The following is a 20,302-nucleotide window of genomic DNA, read 5'->3' on the forward strand; positions in this document are numbered from 1 at the left end:
GGGCAGCTTTAGGATTTTAATTTTGGGTAGTCCCGCTAAAGCCGTCACTGATGTTTTCGTATATGGCCATAATACCGTTTTGGTTTATTGGTCACTTTGAAATAGAGACTCGTTTGGCTTCCTTACAATACATACCGAAGATGATAATTGTTTTTACTTTTAATTTGTGGCCTCATTTATATTTCTTAGGCCGGCTATACACTATAAGATAGATCCTAGGAAATCTCTTACGATTTATCCTAGAGTCAAAATCTCAACGTGTATGGCAACAGATCCCATGTCATTTTCTGTGTTCTGAACGATCCTATGAGATTTCTCTTGTTTAGAGCACGCTCTATTTCGGAAAGAAAATTCGTAAGATTTCGATTTAAGCGACATCAGGTGAGAGAAAGTGAAAACAAAACAAATGAAAACACAAATGATGAGGTATCTTCTGATCGTGCAGGTTTACTTTAGATGTACCACTCGAAATAATTGTTGAAAAATTATAATTTGTCACTATTTCCTAAATGATTTGCGTTGACCGACATGAAAATATCTTACATAGCATAGATAAAATCCCTGAAGGGGACCAACAAAAGCAATTGTTGATAAACTACAATTCTTTTACGATTTGCGTACAAATACGGGGTCAAGATATATATATAGTATAAAAACTATAGTGCAAAAAATGCAAACCAAGTTGTGCTAGGTTGTTTCTAGAAAGTACGAATGCTATTTAACCGAGTCAGAGCAGGGCTTAGCGGAGTCCCGAGCGTTAGTGAGGGGGTGCGAGCGAAGGAAGCAGGCGCGTCAGTTGATGTAGTGAAAACGAGTGCGTTTTGGCAATGATAACGAGTTTGAATAGCACTTGTCATGGCATCGTGGTAGTAGCGCTCCACTCGTAAACATAAATTATAGCTTCTGTAAACTATGCAGAAATACACCGGTGGTGGAAAATAGTAACACCGGTCAACTTTCATATGCACTCACTTACGTAAAAGTTTTGCAGAAGGGGTCCAGAAGTAAGCAGAACATACAAAATTTACAGGAGAAATGGAAGATGCAAGTACTTAGACCTAACACAACCTAACTAAATCTAACCTAATGAAGTTAACTAGCTTAAACTAACCTAATATTAATAGAAGTAAGCGAAATTCTATCACTTTTTGAAAATTGTGTTGGACCCATGTACTAATATAATCTAACGTAACATAACCGTAACTAACCTGAACCAACCTAAACTAAACTAATGTGAATATAAACTACCGAAATTGTAGCATTTCTTAGAAAAAATAGCTGGACCCTTTCTGCTAAACATTGTCACCTATTTTAACCGTCGTTAAAACATTTATAATGGTTTTACACTAGTAACCCTACAGTTGTAAACATAAAATACAGGTGTATTACTTTGTATTTAATTATGTTGCTTCCAAAAAATTTGTTCCTTATAAATATGTCTTTTCATGCAAAGTATTAAATTTTAGTTGTAAATCTTCTAAAATGTGGTGCGCCAAAAGTATACCAGCACCCTTCTGACATGCTTTTTTTTTTTTTTTTTTTTTTTTTTTTTAGAGGTGTCCAATTTAACAATATAGCGCCTGATATTAATATCAGTGGGATGTGCAGTGTGGTTAGCATAGTAATTCTTCAACTTTATACTTTTATTAAATAGAACTATTTCACAATGTTGATATACGTCATTCGGTCAGACAGGAAAAATCTTCACGTGTATGGCACACAAGGGTAAGATTTCCTACAAGATATGTCATAACATTTTTCCGAAGATAAATCCTAAGATATTTCCTAGGATTGATATCGTAATGTATAGTGCGCCTTACGTGCAAGAAAAGTTTCATCTACTTCCACGGTTATTCGGGATCCTCCTATTTGCATTTCTTTTATCTTTTTTTTAAGTATCTTTTAAAAAGAGCACTTTCTGGATTTGGACTTTTGAAAAGAGGGAGAGTATTCTAGAACTTTACTTCTTTTAGTTTCGTGTTATAGACCTATGTATTACACTCAGAGTATAAAATAATTAATGCAGCCCTTTCTGTTTTAATTTGGTACTTTTTTTTTTTTTTCAGCCCACTCCAGAGCTAGGACTGTGGCAACACTGGTCAGGAATGAATCATGAACGAGATATAACGTTCCTGGTATCCAAGTTTCTGGCGCCGTTACCATGAGTAGTTCGTTCAAAGGGATCGTAAACAAATACGAAAAACTACTGGTATAACGCAAATGATTCGCAGCGTGAGAAGTTTTTACTTGTTAAACGGAAGAAGAGTTGCGTGCTTATCCACTAAATTTGATTATACAGGTGTATCGACGAAACCCATAAATATAATCAACAACTCCAGTATCACACGTATTAGAAGGAACAATTTCTGTATCACTCGAAAAGGTAAGGAATATTAATATTTATTAAACAAACAATAACAAAGTTTCGTTGAAAAGCGGTTAATATTGCAGTATACCGTATACTAAGTTATTTAGATCAATTAATCAAAACTATTTATGTACTAATCCAGGGACCACCAGATAATTATTAAAACCACCATAAAGGTACTGATTGAGAATATATGTCTCACTAAATAGGCCTAGTATTCGTACAGGTTTACTGGTAGCAAGTAAACGGGAAGGTTCTAGAACACAGGTCCCCCTTCCCATTTAGCTGTAATAAAGACCGAAAACAACGTGCCCTGCGGGGCTCAAACCCGCCTTCACTCGCTCCCGCTCGCTCGGCTATACTATTTCAATTAAATATTAAACTTTGGTACATCAAGGAACCAACCTACGTACTAACCAATATGGGAGGACCTGTGTTCAGGAACCTTCCCGTTTACTTTTGCGCATTTCACTAATTTCTTTCGTTTTGTTTCTTAAAAGGTTTCCACTGAGCGACATGAAAATATCTCACTTGGCATAGGTAAAATTCATTGGGCCACCAGAAGTAATTGTTGAAAAATTACAATTCTTTATGCGTATAAATACGGTTTCCGTGTGTGTAGAATAAAAAGTACAGTACAAAAACATGAAACCAACCTATGCTATGGGGCCACTCACAAGCACGAATGCTATCGAACAGAGTTGGGACAGCCAAGCTGGGGGACCCGTCCGGTACAGCGATGATGCGTCCGAAGGAAGAGGCTTAGCGATGGTGGGTATGCCCGGATGCGAGGGTAGTGGAAAGAAGTGAGGGTAAGAGTGCACCTTGAGCAAAACGAATTATTTTGGGTATCAATTAGTTTCACCCCCAATTTTGCAAATATAAGGTGTCCAGTGTTACTTCACGAAACAAAACAGCGAGAGAACGGGGGTTACAAGCCCCGCAGGGCTCGTTTTAGTATTGGTTCCTATGAATGTTCTGCTCAAAGTGCACTTTTGCTTAAGTGGTTCTTGGCAATGATAGAAGTTTCAATAGCATTTCTTACTAGGCCTAGTAACATTTTAGTTGTAAACATAAAATACGGGTTCTATACACTGTGCAGAACCATCTCCACATCTTGTTTATATGTATTCATAAATACTCCAAATTTGTTCCGCAACATATCACGTCCTTACAGTATAAATAACTCGCAACAAAGTAAACTACCGGGCAGAAATTTTGCGAGTCAAATTTGATTCGCAGCTTAAAATTTTACGACTCAAAGAGTCGACAAAATGTTAGATTTCCGCGTCAATCGCTAGGAAAACGCGTGGTCTGATAGCACTTGGCTGGGGCCAAACTTTATCATCTCCCTTTCACTAAAATGCCTATCTTAAAGGAATTTTAAATATAAAATCTATTCCTAAAACGGAGTATCTCACGGGCCCTTTATGTCTAGAAGATAAAACTCCCTATATAATCTCCCTAGGGTAAGTGACCACGTACTCTAGCTTTTTAAGAAAATTCCGCTTGTAAAAGGGGTTAAGGGAGAGAAGATATTTTTACGTTATTCTCAATACATTAAAAAAAAAAAAAAATGGACGTTCTCTATTTTATCATTACGACAAAAGGGATGAACATTGGTAATAATTTTTGAGCATAAGTCAAGCCGGGTTTTTATCCTATCACTTTCACCAAAATATATTCTGACGAAGAAGAGGTTCAGAATTAATAGCAAAAATATGTATGTTAGCAATCTTTTCAAATAAGGCAAATGGAACTCTGTATATAAAACCGTTATCGAAATTGCGTTGAGACGTGCCAAAAATGGCTAAAATGAGGACATGGTTCATCCGTTTACATGAATTTTTAAACATAGCTTGGGTCAGGCACGTAGCCAAGGAGTGGGTCCGGGTTGTCCGAACCTCCTTCCCCTTAGAAACCAGAAATAAATTAAGGAAGGATTAAGCTATAAGAAACGAGAAATAGAAGAATCAGCATTAAAATATATAAAGCTACAGCAAGCGTGTGGTTACTCTTTTTTGTGAGGAGCTTTCTGTACAGGAAACGGGTAGGGGGTCAAGTTGAAAATGGATATTATTGTAAGGGAGCATTCCAAAGTCCATCTAGCTCCATGCTAATCCTATAGATTGCAAATGAAGATCTTAAACCGGTTCGATCAGCCAGACTCTCAGATAAAGCTTAAGAAATGCCCACAATCACCGATAATATGAGCCTGGCAACATAGGTTCCAGTTACGCTTGTAAAAGAAATTTTCAATTTCGCGGCAACACTAATCCATTTTATAGGATACCTTTACTGCCGAAAGAGATCTCGTTGCTACCCTTGACGGCATTACACGAAGATAAGAAAAAGAAGAAGAACCGAGTTCGAATGAGTTCGGAAGTCTATATATATCTTTTTCAATACTTTTTTATATTCTCTTACTCGAGATTTCTTCATAGTTTGTTATTAAAATACTTATTAACATATCCTCATTTTATTGTCCTAACAAACCAATATGGGTATGTTGCCAGTGAAATAGTTTAGATTGATCGAATCCCTGGTGTGTAACAACAGTATTTCATGACATGCTCCCGCCTCCCATTACGAAATCCTGGCTAAACGGACCAATACATGTTGCCAGTAAAATAGGTCAGAATGATCGAGCCCGTGGTGTGATAACAACAGTATTTCGTCACGGACCCCCCCCCTTCCCCTATTACGAAATCCTGATTACGTGCCTGCTTGGGTTGATTTGGGTATTTATCATAAGCCAATTCGCTAGAATTCTTAAAATATTTCGAGTTCGCAGAACCGTTTGTTATACTGAGACATAACAGTAATTCGAGTTCGCAGAACCGTTTGTTATACTGAGACATAACAGTAATTCGAGTTCGCAGAACCGTTTGTTATACTGAGACATAACAGTAATTCGAGTTCGCAGAACCGTTTGTTATACTGAGACATAACAGTAATTCGAGTTCGCAGAACCGTTTGTTATACTGAGACATAACAGTAATTCGAGTTCGCAGAACCGTTTGTTACACTGAGACATAACAGTAAATTTTACCGTTATACCCAGAGCCAGTAGATTTTAGTTCAACTATCTTTGTTTTTACGAATTCTTACAGCTGTAGGGTTAAACATATGATTTCTCAAAAGGAGGTATAAGCGATTATTTCTTAATCTCAAACGCTCGGATATCAAGAATGAGAACTGGGATCACATGAGTGTAATGATGAGGGTTATTTATATTTGGAACGCATATATTTATACTATTATCATCAATCATCGATCCATTGATGGATTAAATCATTTAATACTTTTTAACAACCATCAATCTTTCATTTCAAAATATTCACAGTGCTACCTAGTTTCGTCACAGAACCTTGTATTAGGATGCTTGTCACTTGTGGTATGCAGTAAAAATTTTGCTTGTATCTACCTTGTATGGTTTGTTTCCTAAGAGAGTTATATCTATCTATCTACTCTCTCAATAGATAGATATACAAAATTTTACTATAGGCTATCTATCTATCTATCTATCTATATATATATATATATATATATATATATATATATATATATATATATATATATATATATATATATATATATCGAATGTTCTAAAAATTGGGCCGCGGTGGCTCAGTGGTAGAGTGTTCACCTCTGGTGCTCGGGGTCCCGGGTTCGATCCCAGCCCCCGCCAAGTGAACTTTGTGGTGGACAAACACCGTGTGCGTGGGTTTTCTCGGGGTTCTCCCGTTTCCTCCCACTTTCTTCATTGCACCATTTCATTCATTCCTCATCCGCACCGTCTCCTTTAGCCTAACCGGCATAACCGTGGGACGTAAAGCTCAAATATTTCATTTCATTTTTTTCTAAAAATTGCGCCCACGGACCACAACACTATATATTTATATACCTTCCGGATCGTCTTCTGGAGACATGAATTGCACTATGTGGCAACATCGCAGATAAAAAAAACCGAGTAGATCTACCAATGCATCAAATAATTACATCGATTCTTGCCAGATGATAGTTAAAGTCGATAGACCAGTGCCACTTATTAGCATACCAATTGATGTAACTGCTTGATGGATCTATATAGTAATGCTAATGGTTCCAAATTAATCTGCGATGTTGCTGCGTAGTGAAATTTTGATTCCCAATAGCGGCTGAAGGAGGCCCCGGAGGTTATTTCATCATATAACATTTTCGTTTTATTTTGACCTGAAGAATAGTGCTCTGTGGTAGGGTTGCCAGACGTCGCAGTTTTCAAAGAATTAACTGTCCCGAATAGGGCTTTCGGGACGCCTGTTTGTCCCGGTTTTCGTTTCTCAGATTGAAAAAGAAAATCAACGTGGAACAACTAGTATGTCACGCCTAAAAACAGAAGGTTTTCGGAAGATTTGTGTAGCCAATTCATTTTACTAAACAAACAAAAAGGAGTTTGAAAATCACATTCATTCTTTCGTCCTATGGGTTGTTTAGCTTCCAGAGGGAGAAAAAGGATTTTTAAAAATATTCAAGAGGGAGTATATGTTTGGCAATAATTTCTTGATTTTCAGTAGAAAAGAACATCTTTTCCCTAGTGACAGGCTTTAACTACTAGTTATTTTATACTTCAATCGGCAGTGAAAAACTGCTTCATTGCTGGAAGTTTACTAAACAATGGAGATAATGCTCTCGGCCGCTTTGTGTTAAGTGGCATTTAAAACTGCCTGTTTCGTCGAGTTTGCAGTCTTCTGAGGCACATTTAGAACAGTGCCACCTTCTGAGGTCAACTTTAATTTCTTAGGGAGATAAAGGAGGGGCAGCTATATATGCATACTAAAAATGATAGTGTTATGTTTGACTTACATTACAGTACAGCGTGTATTACGGTGCTTTTTCATATTATAAACTAATTTCAAATAAAATTTGCAACTAACAAATAAGGTAACGTATGTGTATGAAATATTCGATTCCCGGTGGGAGAATATTGACATTTGAGCCCATTACAGTGGTTCAAATTCCACCTTAAATGGTATGTCTGCATTTTATGTGTCTTCGGTGCTGATAAAGACATTAAACTCCTATTTAATCAGCCTAACTGAAGATACGTTAGTGAACCTATACTTAACTGATTATGCAACCACCTGTCAGACTTCGAAAAAATGTTTCAATTAAAATTTACTTATTTTTTTTTTCCCTAGAACCCGAATCTGCAATTAAAGTTACGGGCTTCCCATATCAGTTTTCAGTTTCTCCGTCCCACCCCTAAGTGGGGAAGCAGAGGCTAATTTTAGTATACGTAAACTTCTCCCTCCAAATTATTAACTTTTTATTTCGTACATTTTTTCGTCCGATGTTTGTTTCTCGAGAAATTTTGCAGTATGAAGTAAAAAGATTCACTCCAATCTAGCATCATAAATTGTATCTCATCATATTTTTCTCCCAACAAATCAGCTTCTGTAGCAGCCATACGGTACTAACTGTCATGAACTATTGAATATGAAACTGGTCCAATATATTTAGTGCTTCTTTCAGCGCAAACCAAATCGACACCTGTTTCTATGTGACATTTTTAAGTTGACCGCTCCCCAATAGAGATATTCCCGAGACACCGCTGTTTTCGAAAATTGCACCGCTGTTCTTTGTTTCCTTATGTTCATTTTCGTATTTCGTTTTAGTTTCAACCAATTATTTGCTATCCACTTTAAGTTCCAGCATGGGAAAATCCTTGCATTGAAGTAATAGTGTGCTCGTGTAACTCCCAAACGATAAGAGTTATGACAAAGTGTTTTCTCTCGAAGTTATTCATCATTTAAGGATAGTTTTAATGGGGGCAAAATAAATTCAGGTTTAGATTTAAAATTTTTAACTTGTCCCTCCATAGAGGTATTCCTGAGACGCACCTGATGTCAGAAGCATCACAGTGGGAATTTGACATATGCACTTTGGTAATATTTTTATTTATTTGCTTCAAACATTTCTGTGCACTAGGACCTGAGTTAAAGCCCTGTTACGGACTTCGTGAATCACCCCTATAGCCCGGGATTGGTGTCCCTGTTTTTCGTGCACAAAATCTGGCAACCCTACTTTGTGGTCCGTCATGGACGCCATTTTTACAACAAACCGATATGGATGAACTTTTGCAACTTGCAACTAGTAGCATATTGTATACGTGCATATTTAATTTTTGTTCTTTACGTATTAAGATACTTAGAAAGAAATACGTTAATATTATCATCATATTTTTTCATACAGCTATTGTGAAGTGAATTCTGAGGATCTCTGTGACCCCCCCCCCCTCCGCCATTCTTACATGCAGGAAAAAATGATTCTCTGCTACTGAGTAATCACACTTCCGAGAAACACCTTTGAAAAATGTAGATAAATGTTAGGGAACCCCCGATTTTTTTGTTTTTATTCTAACGTACTGTAATAAAAGAAACCTGAAAAAACGTAGTTTACCACCAAAAAAGTGAATATCATCTAAATTATGTAGGTACCGTTATAAAAATCAAGTACAAAGGATTTAAATTTTAAATAATTTGAATGTTTTCCACCCCCATAGAAACAATGGGTCAACTTTACAACGTCCGCTCCAGTTGTATCCTGACATATACACGAAAAATGGCACTGGATTACATTTTACAAAAAGGAGTCTAGACTTACTTTATCCTAACCTAACACTTCCCCAACTCTCCTTTTCCCTACCCTGCTGTACCCTATTCTGTTTTACCTTACTCTGAGCTACCTAAGCAAGTCTGTTTTTTTTTTTTTTTTTTTTTTTTTCGATGCAGATTGGAGCGTGTCATGTAAAGTAAACCGTAAGTGATTATTCTGACAAAAAGCACTGACTAACCCATGCTAGGTGATTACTACAGGCTAGTAGAACATCAAATCTGGTTCAGACCGGGAAATTCGTAGGAAGCAGGCGCGTTAGTGACAGTATGCGTCTAGATATTTACAAGTACTGGCTTTTGCTAGAATGGTCAATATTTCACGACCAGGGCTTGAGTCAGTTGGATATTGCTGTACAGTTCCATGCAGTTGGCTGTCCTTTTAATTTCACCAGAACTCTCACTGTACAGTTCATTCTCTACTATAACTTTCGGTAAAGGATGAAGAGTATGAAAACGAACATGCTGTGAACTGTTACGGCTTCTAAATGATGAAGAAAGAAAGAAAGAAAAAAGAGACTTGTATATACACTCGTTGCAATTCATGTTCTTTATTGGATACAGTATCACCAAGGCTATATAAATTCAACAAGTAAAATTGTTCTCCGTTTTTATACGTATATAGGCTTAAGTGCTGTATCGCCGGACCAATTTTTGGAAATTTACCGGGTGGATTGGATAATTTATTTTGATTTGTGAGGAAGAGGGTGAGTGAAGGTTAGGTGAGGTGAATAGTTTAAGTTAAGAAAGTAGTGGTTGTGGGCTGCTTTTATTTTAAGCGGTACTGTTTGTGGAGGTAGAAGGGACGATTTGGGGAAGAGGTACATTTTTTACGATTTAGTAGTGGGAAAAGCACCGTGAAATTGGCGCGTATAGTCAAGATTGTAACATATCATGTTCGAGTTTTATACAATTATACAAAAATAACGATCGTCAGTTGTTGAAATTGTGTAAGAGACACTGTGTACTGTTTATAAGTGGAGATTTACTAGTATGAAACAACCCAGACCCACCTGGTTTCACTATTCTTGCTGATGCACACACCAACCGTTGCTGACACGCCTGCTCTTCGGACTCACCGCCGTGCTAAAGGGCGGGCCTACCATCTTCGCCCTGGCCTGACTCGGTTAGATAGCATTCTTGCTATTTAGTGGCCACCTAGCACAGGTTGGTTTGTGTTTTTGCACTAATTTTTTTGTCATATATCCAGACGTCGTGTTTATTCTTAGATAGTAATTTTCTAATCCAATTTGTAAAAGGTTACAACCCTCTGTTTTGAAGCTAACTGACTTGTAACTGAACCTAATCTAACGTAATGTAATCTACTCAAATGTAGTACATTTTCGTACCTTTGTTTTTCGATTTTCGTGTGGTTCGGTGGTACAGCACAAATACCCGTATATGTGTTATTCAACCTGGTTGTCTAGACCGATTGTTGAGACTTATTCTCTTTACCTGAAGATCCAGTACTTAGGAAGCTTTTCTATTTTTTATTTATTTATTTTATTTTATTTATTTATTTTTACAATCTAATAGACCTATGTGTGTCTCTACTGTGTTTACAGTTCTACCTTATCGTTTAAGATTGTGATTTGTTCTTATTCTTGCAAAATAGTAGGCTGGTGTAGGCCTAACTCGAATAAATAGTAATAATATGCACATATATATTTACATAATCATTAAGCAATTATGAGTACCGGAAGTAGACGTGTTGCGGACATCTGAAATTCAGTATAGTGTATGTTCAGCTCGAAGGACAGACACTTCCTAACCAAGTTTCAATTGTTCGTACGTCCAGTTCAAATGTTAGAGGTAAAAAATTTCCCGATACAAATATATGTAAAATCAATTTTATAATAATAATATTAATAATAATAATAATAAAGAGAATACAAAGCACTATACTTCATGCTTGGATGAAAGAGTAGTTAAATTAACCTAACCTAACGTGGGCGACAGTAATTGTCAGTGGTAATTTTATCGTTGGTAATTTTGTCACAAAAATAATATGTAAGTAATTTTGTCACCGGAATTGAGCGGTGCCTTTTAGAACGGAAGAAATGCAATGAACAGAAGAAAACAATACAAAATAACGAATAAATATAACTCGTAATAGTGCAATAAATGTTAAACATGTTCTTTTAAATTTAATTTTTGGTTTTTCTTGGAGGTGTTTGTTTCTCCATTTCCGGAAGCTAGTGGATATGGATTTTGAGGTAACGGCAATGCAGTTTTGCAACATCGAACTGAGAAACAGATTTTCTGTACTTCTCATGTGCGACTTCACTTTCACACTGTAGTAAGTTTTCAATGGACCTATAAATATTCTGTTCAATGGCTACCGTGGTATGGAGTGGTAAGCACAAAATGTTGACATTGTTTTCTCGTTCTGAGTTAATAAGTATTTCTGCTATGGGAATAATGTCCATCTAAAAGTAATAGAATAGGTGAATCTGGTGTGTGCTTAGTCTTTCCAAGAAGAATCTAAACCAGTCTGTGAAAATATTTGTTTGGACCCCTCCTGAAGAATAATATACGGCTCTGGACTGTGGTAATGTATCCCTCATCAACATATAATTCATGGTTTTCCTCGGAAATATCAGCATTGGGAGAACAAATGTAATTGCAGCATTCAAACACGTAATGCCAGCAACTAATGCACCGCACTCAGCAGACGATATTGACTCAATTTGGCGTTTACCCGTCAGTGCTGTTAATGGAGCTCGCGATTGAACGGTGCTGAGACTAGTCTCGTCAACATTAAAGACTCGATTCCCAGATTAGTTGTGTTTGCCGAATTCTTCATTTAAGAAAAGATCTACAGCTTCTTTATCAAGTGCTGTCACTTGTGCAAAGGAAGTTTTGGCGGGTTTCCAGACACTGACCCCATTTTTATAATGTTTCATAAATAAATTTATCCATTTTCGACGTGCTCCTCTCTTTTCCTTTAAAAATGGATTTTGATAGACTGTTAGTAGATGCCAGATGACACGCAAGGATTTCAAGTCCTTTCTTCTCAAACCGTAAAACGTTTTTTTCCATTACTAATAGATAATCCACTAGTTGCTTCTCCAATTCTGTAGTAAACACTGCGCGCTTACCCTTCTTCAATACAGCAACTTCAGATGCTTGTATGCATTTTGACACCAACCAGAAGAGTATTGTCCTTCGGACATAAGTCAACGCTTTCTTACATTTCATTTCTTTTCTTCGAATGGCTTCAATGGTCTTCATATTTTTAAGATCCCAGTCTTTCATGATGGTGTTGCAAAACAGAAATATATTCATAATTAGTTTTTCATTAAATAAATGTATAGTATCCGTATACTATTACTAAAGATAGATCATGCAATTAGAACGTAATAAGCCGAACGATTTAAAAAAAAAAGTTTTTTTTTTTTTTGACGAAATGAAGGTGACAATATTAGAGAAGTTTTACTCTGCCAATTATTTTAGCTCACAACTGTATTATATTTCAATATTGCATTAGTTGTTGACATTTTTTGCTCAGTCGAAAATGTGAGATAAAAAGCGTGCGGCTGTGTAACATTAATGCGCATTACTTTTCCATACTACTGAATATTTCATTGCTTGGTTATTATCGTTACCGATAAAAAAATACAGCATCAAAATTTTCTAAATTCAAGAATGTACAGTCCGCAGTAAAAAAAAAAAAAAAAAAAAAAAAAAAAAAAAAAAAAAAAAAAACCTGCAACATGAGCACGTAAGTTTATTGTGAAACTACACGTAACAGCGCAGGGAATCAACATAACGTCTAAGTGACACGAATCACGCTAGGAGAAACCTCGAAGTCCTCCCCTGCACACTTATTTTGGAGCAAAACATGATATTCCGTCGTTTCACAATAAACATACATGTTCATGTTGCAGGTTTTTTGCTGCGGACTGTACCTAGATGGAATATCATGTTTTAGCAGATTTCAAAGTACTTCAGGTACATAGCCATATTTAATTTCACACTCATTTCGCTCCTTCCACACCAACATAAAAGCGGTAGAAATGATCTTATTTTGCAGCAGGGAATTATAACTATTCCGTTGTCAGAATTATAACTCATCTTAAATATTAGAAACCTAACTTTTGCAATAATAAACACTTGCCTCGAAAATGCTCACTTTTGTTGAAAATAAACTTTTCTGTTAACTTCCTGCGCAGGCAGCCATTTCATCACTATACTTTACACTATAGGGGTGGTCATCGTCACACATTGCATGACAGTCGGCGATGCCAACCCTCCGCTCTCTCTCTCTCTTTATCGGGTGTATGTGACGTTTCGTTATATAATTAAGGAAGCTTATAGAAGAGAGAACGTTGACCTATTGAAAGTAGGTCGTCGTATATGAAAAAGAAGTGTGTTACGGTTTTGACTGAACGAAGATACAATTCTCAGAGTAGCTTTTTGAACCAGAGTTGACCATGTGTGATTTTATACAGATATTTGAGGTCATTGATTTTATGACGAGTCTTAGGTAGTTGAGTATTTAGTGTTTGCAACACTGTTTTCTGTCATCGCACATGTGTGAGGTACTCAAAAACACTATTGCAAGAAAGTTTAGATTTGAGTTAAGCCGAGATAGGTTTGTAGGAGCTGCCATTGTCCAGATATATGAACAACATACAGTAACGTAGCGTGAAGTTTTGAAATGGGTAGGCTGAAATTAGATTCGTGGCTAGGGGGGCCCAATCCCCTGAAACTTGCAATTTTTGTTGTATGCATATATGAGTGTAAATTTAAGTTACCCCACCAAAAAAAAAACTATCCCGCCCTTATTTAAACGATCACGTCTTAGTGTTCTGACTAAGCTGTAATGCTTGATAGAAAAATGCTAATTCATGCAATATATTTTTCATACAATGCAAGAAAAAGTATGAGTGGTTCTGCTTCATATTTCCCTTACACATACGGTTTCCTTACATATGCAATACTCGCATATCACACATACACTGTATTACTGTTTCGAAGAAACAAATAAAAACGGATAGCTAATGTTATAGGACGATCTTAAGTGTAACTTTCCCAAATCATAGACAAAAATTAAGCACTTCACCCACAACAACACATATCAGCATACTAATGGAAAACAGTGGAGCAGTAGCTCACAGTCAATTGATGATTTTTACAGAAAAAGCTATTTTTAGATTGAAAGTATGAAAATGAGAAACTATAAATCATCTGAGGTCTTCAGTATCGATCTTCGAAAAACTTGCGGATAGCAACGCAACGCAAAAGATACAACATAACTGCTATGTCAATTATCGAAAACTAAAATGTAAATTTTACGCTGTGTTAACGCAAACCAGTACGCAATAAGGTCCCTGATGAATTAATACTATTCATAATAACATAACATTTTTATTCTCTCTGTCTCTCTCTCTCTCTCTCTTTTTTTTTTCTTGGTCAAAACTCGTTACTGAATGTGAGCTTCCAAATTTTTCATAGTCTCTGTTCTATACTTTCTTCCAAGACCGCATCATGTCGCTTTTGTTTCCCCAAACACCCGAAAGGCTAGCCTTCGTCAACATTCGTCCACTTTCGTTGCATCCAGTGATGTCAGATTGAGGGAAATTTCCCACGGACGTGGGAAAAATGGAGATAATTTTCAAAGTGTGGGAAAAAGGGAAAATATGCGAAAATAGAACGAAAACGTGGGAAATTTCAACATTCGTCTTAAATAATTTTTTTTAGTGGTCAAGTCCAGCGAATAAAAGTTTCTTATATTCAGAGAGCAGGAAATATAATGGGTTTTCTAGAAATAATATTTTAAAGAATCACACTCCTGACGGGTTAAAAAGAAATAGTTTTATTCTCCTCTGTACAATATGTTGAAAATATCTCCTTTTGCTGCAAAAATTTAAGCCAATATAACCCTATTACAGTATTATATTCACCTCAGAATATTTATAGCACATTGTTGGGTTCTGATAAGTAAACGTCAATCAAAGAAAGAACCGCACCAACCGTTGCGATTTCACAACAATTACAATAAGAGTAAGATATTACCTGACCAGGATAGCAGTGCGGTTTTGGGATGATGGCGCTGCTGTTGTGTTTATATCAGTTTCTTGACAAGCGCGGTGAGACAGGGGAGCGGAGAGTTTCACTCTGCAGTGTATCCAACGGTTTTTAAAAGTTGCAGTTTAAATTTTATGCATAGTCTAATTTCTTTCCGCTTAATAAAGAACGCCGTAAGTTGTGATTCATTGTAGTGAACCATTCCTGCAATAATGCAGATGTATTGTGAGTACTGATATATGAATGGAAATTACCAATTTAAGAACAACATAGCACAATTGACAGTTCACTGAGCTTCTACCGTGTATTTAAAAGATTGTATAAAAATTGATTACGTTTTATTCGGTCATTATAAAACAGGAGCAGCCTGTAAAACGCTGCTCTCGCTAGTTTGTTCGCAAGTTAATATGGAGTTATATTTTTTTTCTTGTTACTTAAGATGTTCTGCAAATAACTTCAATAACTTGAGCCAAGGACGGATACAGGCTGAATGTTTGAAGGGGGGGGGGTCGTTCGAAGTCAAATAAAGTTGAGAGTTTATTGCAAAAAAAAAAACAAAAGAAAGAAAGAAAGAAAGAAAAAGTAAAACAACTTTAGAAAAGGAGAAGTAGCTATTGTCTGCAATTTCTAGAACAGAAATGGCCACCTGCGATTTTGAATGTGGACATTTTTTTTTTTTTTTTTTTTTGAGCAAGAACGCCAATGTAAGTAATTTCTTGCAACTTATTGACTTCTGCAACGTAAAACAAAAAAAAAGTAAGGCCTACCTATTTTAGGTTTTATTTTACATTTGTAATATAAAGGTGAAAATTCTTAGGTTTTATTTTTAAAGTAAAAAATATCCTATTCTGGGGGGCAATCGCCCCTCCCCCTGAATCTGCCCTTGACTTGAGTATATGCGTGAAGTGATTTATTACGAACAGGACAAAAAGAACTGTGATAGATTGATTACAAGTAATCTGGTTAGAAACACTGCTACTTGTATTTTAGTTCCGAAACCGGCCGCTCACACTCGTTCGCTGGTCAGGTAATAGATGAAAAAAAAGCATGTCAACACTCAAGAGTGTTGTTTTTTCTTCTTCCACAATATATATATAAACAAATCTGTCAATACTCGAGAAAATTCAACTCACAGACATCTAATATAAGGAGTAGACTTCCAGTCCCTATATCGAAAGCATTATGTAGGAGGAAGCCAAAACTGGAGTAAAGTAGGCGGAGTTTAAACTTTACTATATTCACCTACTGCTTTCCAATTCAATTACCGTTTTCAATTAACAGCCTTCGAAGATAAATTGAAAAGTGCAGAAATGATATTGACAGAACTTAACAATCTATTCACAAAGACATACATGTTTTTCCTCAAATATGTGTTGAGGTACGTTAATACTTTTAATGTACTTTTTCGAGGTCGGAAAATACTTATTCATATCTTAACCGAATCTTCTGTGCGTCTTCTGAGGGAGATAGGGCAGAACTTTTTAGTGTAAAGTACTTTAGAAGATATAGAGACACTGAATGCTTCATGTCCCAGAAACTTTCTTCCCTTGCCCGAAGTGTACCTTGGCCCGGACGCTGAGAATTTGTTAAGTGAGTTACCAACTTCCGTGGCAGAAGAAGTGCGAAAGAGATGTTTGGAATTTTATGTTACAGTGGTGACTGAAATTCAAGTGAATCAACCTCCTCTCCGTGAACTAAGGCTTCTGTCTCCCCCTGTAGCCTTAGAAGTAAATTCTAGAAATGAGCTAAAAGAGCTTACACATTTAGCCAAACATTTCAATAAGCGTATTGACGAAAACGATTTGTTTATTGAATGGAGGGTTCTGCCACACTTCTTTAATGCCAACGAAAAAAGTAATTTAATAGCTATGGAATTGGATATCATGTGGGATTTCATTTCAAAAACGAAAGATTTTAATGATGAACTTAAGTTCCCCAACATAGGCAAGCTTGCAAGACTTGTACTCACATTGCCCCACTCAACTGCTGAATCGGAAAGAATTTTCTTTATTGTGAATGATGTGATAACAAAAAAGAGGAACAGAATTGGAGATGATGCTCTTAATGCAGTGGCAGTAGTGTGATAAGCTTTTCAGGCGAAGAACATAGATTGCTCTTTCTTCAAGGTCAGCAGCGCTCATCTATCCACAACTCCGATGATTTGTACGACTAATGATGCTGAAGGCCCTTCTGCACCCCCTGTTCTGATGTCCCTGTCGTGAGTTAATATTGTTAATTTTTGTCAGATTTCTTCAATATGTAGAACTTTGATTTGTTGTTGTTGTTTATGATTTCATTAATCTAATGACTCATATACTGAATTAGAAATATGGTGTTTTGCATCAACCAATGAAGCCGCTGTTTGTTGCAAATCCAGGTTTATCAGCACATGATAGTTTTAAACTTCGATTTGCGCAGAGCAATGGTTTAATTAGTTAATGCAAACCATCCTCGTATTAATTGCTAATATTTAGTCTGTAAACTTTTCTTCCTGTTAGTGAAGAGGGTTTTGTAGAAACCCATGTTAACTCGGTAATTGAAAGTTATAAAATTGATAAAAGAAATATTGTGGGAAAAATCAGGCAGATGTGGGAAATTTTAATAATTGATGTAGGAAATTCAGCTCTAGGCATCAGGCAACACTGGTTGCATCATGTTGAATTTGTGTATAGCTCAAGAAGTTTGCGTCTGCTGAGGGTAGCGGGAAAGCGATTGGCACTGCCCCATTCTCCTAATTGCATAAGAGAAGCGGAACGCTAGCCGCCGATAGCCTTCAATGCGTTCTTGCAGAAGCTTCGCTTCAACTCGCTTGATGTTTAAACAGCGTATTATAAAATAAATCCATTTTAATTAAATTAATTGTATCAATATCCAAAAGCAACATTTCAGGCTGATGTATAAATAAATGGATAGGCTAAGCCTTATAGCCTTAATGGACACTACGTCCCTGACAACATATCATTTTAGGAGAAAATATTGCCTTATGGGGCGTTTACACTTAGTCGATTTGCGTTCGATTCAGTTGAATTGACGTCACTTTCAACTTAATCGACCGTGTAAACGGGACTTCAACTTAATCGCTTGTTGATCGAAGGCGACTAATCGACTGGCAACTGAATTAAAAGACGTTCTATTTTCTGTGGTTGAAATAATTGAACACATACATCAGTCTGATTCGGCCTAGTTGCTTCGATTTAGTGGCAAATGCAGCGAGTCGATTTAGTCGTGCGACTAAATCGACTAAGTGTAAACGCCCCATTATAGAACATTGCTAAGGAAGAGAGGTTTCCGTATTTGTGTTAATTTGTACCGAAGTTCTAGAATACGTATCGATTACTTAATGATGTTATTTATATGTTCAGTGAAAGTTAATTTTGTGTCAAAAGTAACTCTGAGATCCTTCTGACTATTAACTCGTGATAGGTAAACCATTTATGCTGTATAAGATGTGTATATTTTTCTTTAGAGAAAATGTTATGAAACTACTCTTATCGGGATTAACTTTTAGGAGTCATGTGTTACACCAGGAGGGAAAATTATCTATATCGTTTTGAAGTAGCTTATACTGTTTACCTACCTGAAGATTTTATAGTCTGCAAATAACCTGATTCTGTTGGAAGTTATCATAAACTTATCTAGTTGACTACCCTCTAAAGCAATAAAATTCATTTCTTAGAATGTTCGTTCAGTGATTTGTTAACTAATACCCCAGCTTTCAATTTCATGGAAGAGAGCGATTTCGTACAATGATTCACAGATGAAAGAAAGACCTACATTCCTCATTCGTGAAAATTTTTCTGTAGTTTCTCAGTTGACATATAGTCCTCTATTGATTCGTGAGCCTGTTTGTATAGTTTCTCACCCGCCATCTAAGAATCAAGTTAAAATGCCTCGTAGAAACTCATGTTAAGCTAATATCCAACTACGAAAAAGTGTCTATAATTCGAGTTATTTTAAGACAATAGGAGAAAAAATATATAATTACTTATCCTATTCTTCTATTATCTTCAGTAATTTAATATTCAGTTTCTATCCTCCCACTCTTTCTGTTGATTCTGAAATTAAGAAATCGATGAGTACTTTTTGAAATTACATTTTGCACTTTAAATACAATGAACCAATAATAATAATAATAATGTACTATTTTCATGCGAGCAAAATCAAGTTTGATTCTGGAGGAAGTCAGCGTTTCATATATCGGCAGTGTTAAAATATGTAAGCAAATCCATGTTCGATTCCTGGTAGACACTAGCGTGGTTTGTATCCTACGTTGTTGTAAATCGCTTATCATCTAGCCTCGCTGCTGAAAAGACGCTTTAAACTTCAAAAATATCCACAAAAAATGAAGTTCCTGGTAGAAACTTGTGTGCTTTGAATTTACTGTTAAGTTTTAAGTTCATCTCTCATACAGTCTTGGTGCTAAATTTTGAAGAAAAATATGCAAGCAAATCCGTGTTCTATTCCCGGCGGAAGTTTGTTCCATATAGCGGCGATGTTGAAATGGGACGTAGAATTTCAACAAAATATGTTCGATTCCCAGTCAATACGTGTGGAGTTAGTCCACTTTTCATGTAGCATCGCTGCTGCAAAGCGCAGTAAATTACAACAATAACAATATACCTAGGTAGTCTAAATGTACCTTGGTTCAATTCCTATTGCCTGTAATTATTAAAAACAATATTACCTTTCCTTCCAAACAAATTAGTAATGGCGGAGTTCTAATCACCAAAATTCAGTCACAACAAAACACGTATCGAGTTCCGAAATGCACAGCAAATTAGATCTCGTTCTCTTCAAGCATAATACTTACATAAGTTACAGAATAAAAGTGTGAGAAAAGTAGGGGGCATATTTTCCTCAGTTTTGAAAACAAAATGATTTTCACAGGAATCTTTTAAACAATTCTAGTGCTTTCCGTAAAATTCAAGAAGAGTTAAAATACATCCAATCAGGCACGTAGCCAGGATTTCGTAATAGGGGGGTCCGTGACGAAATACTGTGGATATCACACCAGGGGCTCGATCATTCTATACTATTTTACTGGCAACATATATTGGTGCATTTACCCAAGATTTCGTAATAGGGGGGGGGGGCATGACATGAAATACTTTAGTAACACACCAGTGCACAGTGGTCCGAAAGGCATGATTGTGTGAGCGAAATTCAAATCATGGTGTATGTTGTTCCTATGTGGAAAACATGGTACTATAACATAAACCCAACAAAAAAATCGTAAATTATGTCCGAG

The 20,302-nt window shown here is 36.3% G+C and overlaps 1 protein-coding gene across 2 annotated transcripts in view; it reads left to right on the forward strand.

The window, feature by feature from the left end:
* The first annotated feature begins 2,088 nt into the window (after positions 1-2,088).
* LOC145684114 (rhodanese domain-containing protein CG4456-like) overlaps positions 2,089-20,302 on the forward strand; it is a 50,623-nt gene continuing 32,409 nt past the window's right edge. Inside the window, exon 1 of one of the 2 annotated variants that reach the window (XM_081756034.1) lies at positions 2,089-2,383. In XM_081756034.1, the coding sequence (XP_081612160.1) occupies positions 2,221-2,383 (163 nt within the window). In that variant the 5' untranslated portion in view covers positions 2,089-2,220. The remainder of the gene's footprint in view (positions 2,384-20,302) is intronic. The other variant, XM_081756033.1, reaches the window with a different exon arrangement.

Source organism: Thermobia domestica, chromosome 4, assembly GCF_964235325.1.
Source record: "Thermobia domestica chromosome 4, izTheDome1.hap1.1, whole genome shotgun sequence".
NCBI classification, from domain to species: domain Eukaryota; kingdom Metazoa; phylum Arthropoda; class Insecta; order Zygentoma; family Lepismatidae; genus Thermobia; species Thermobia domestica.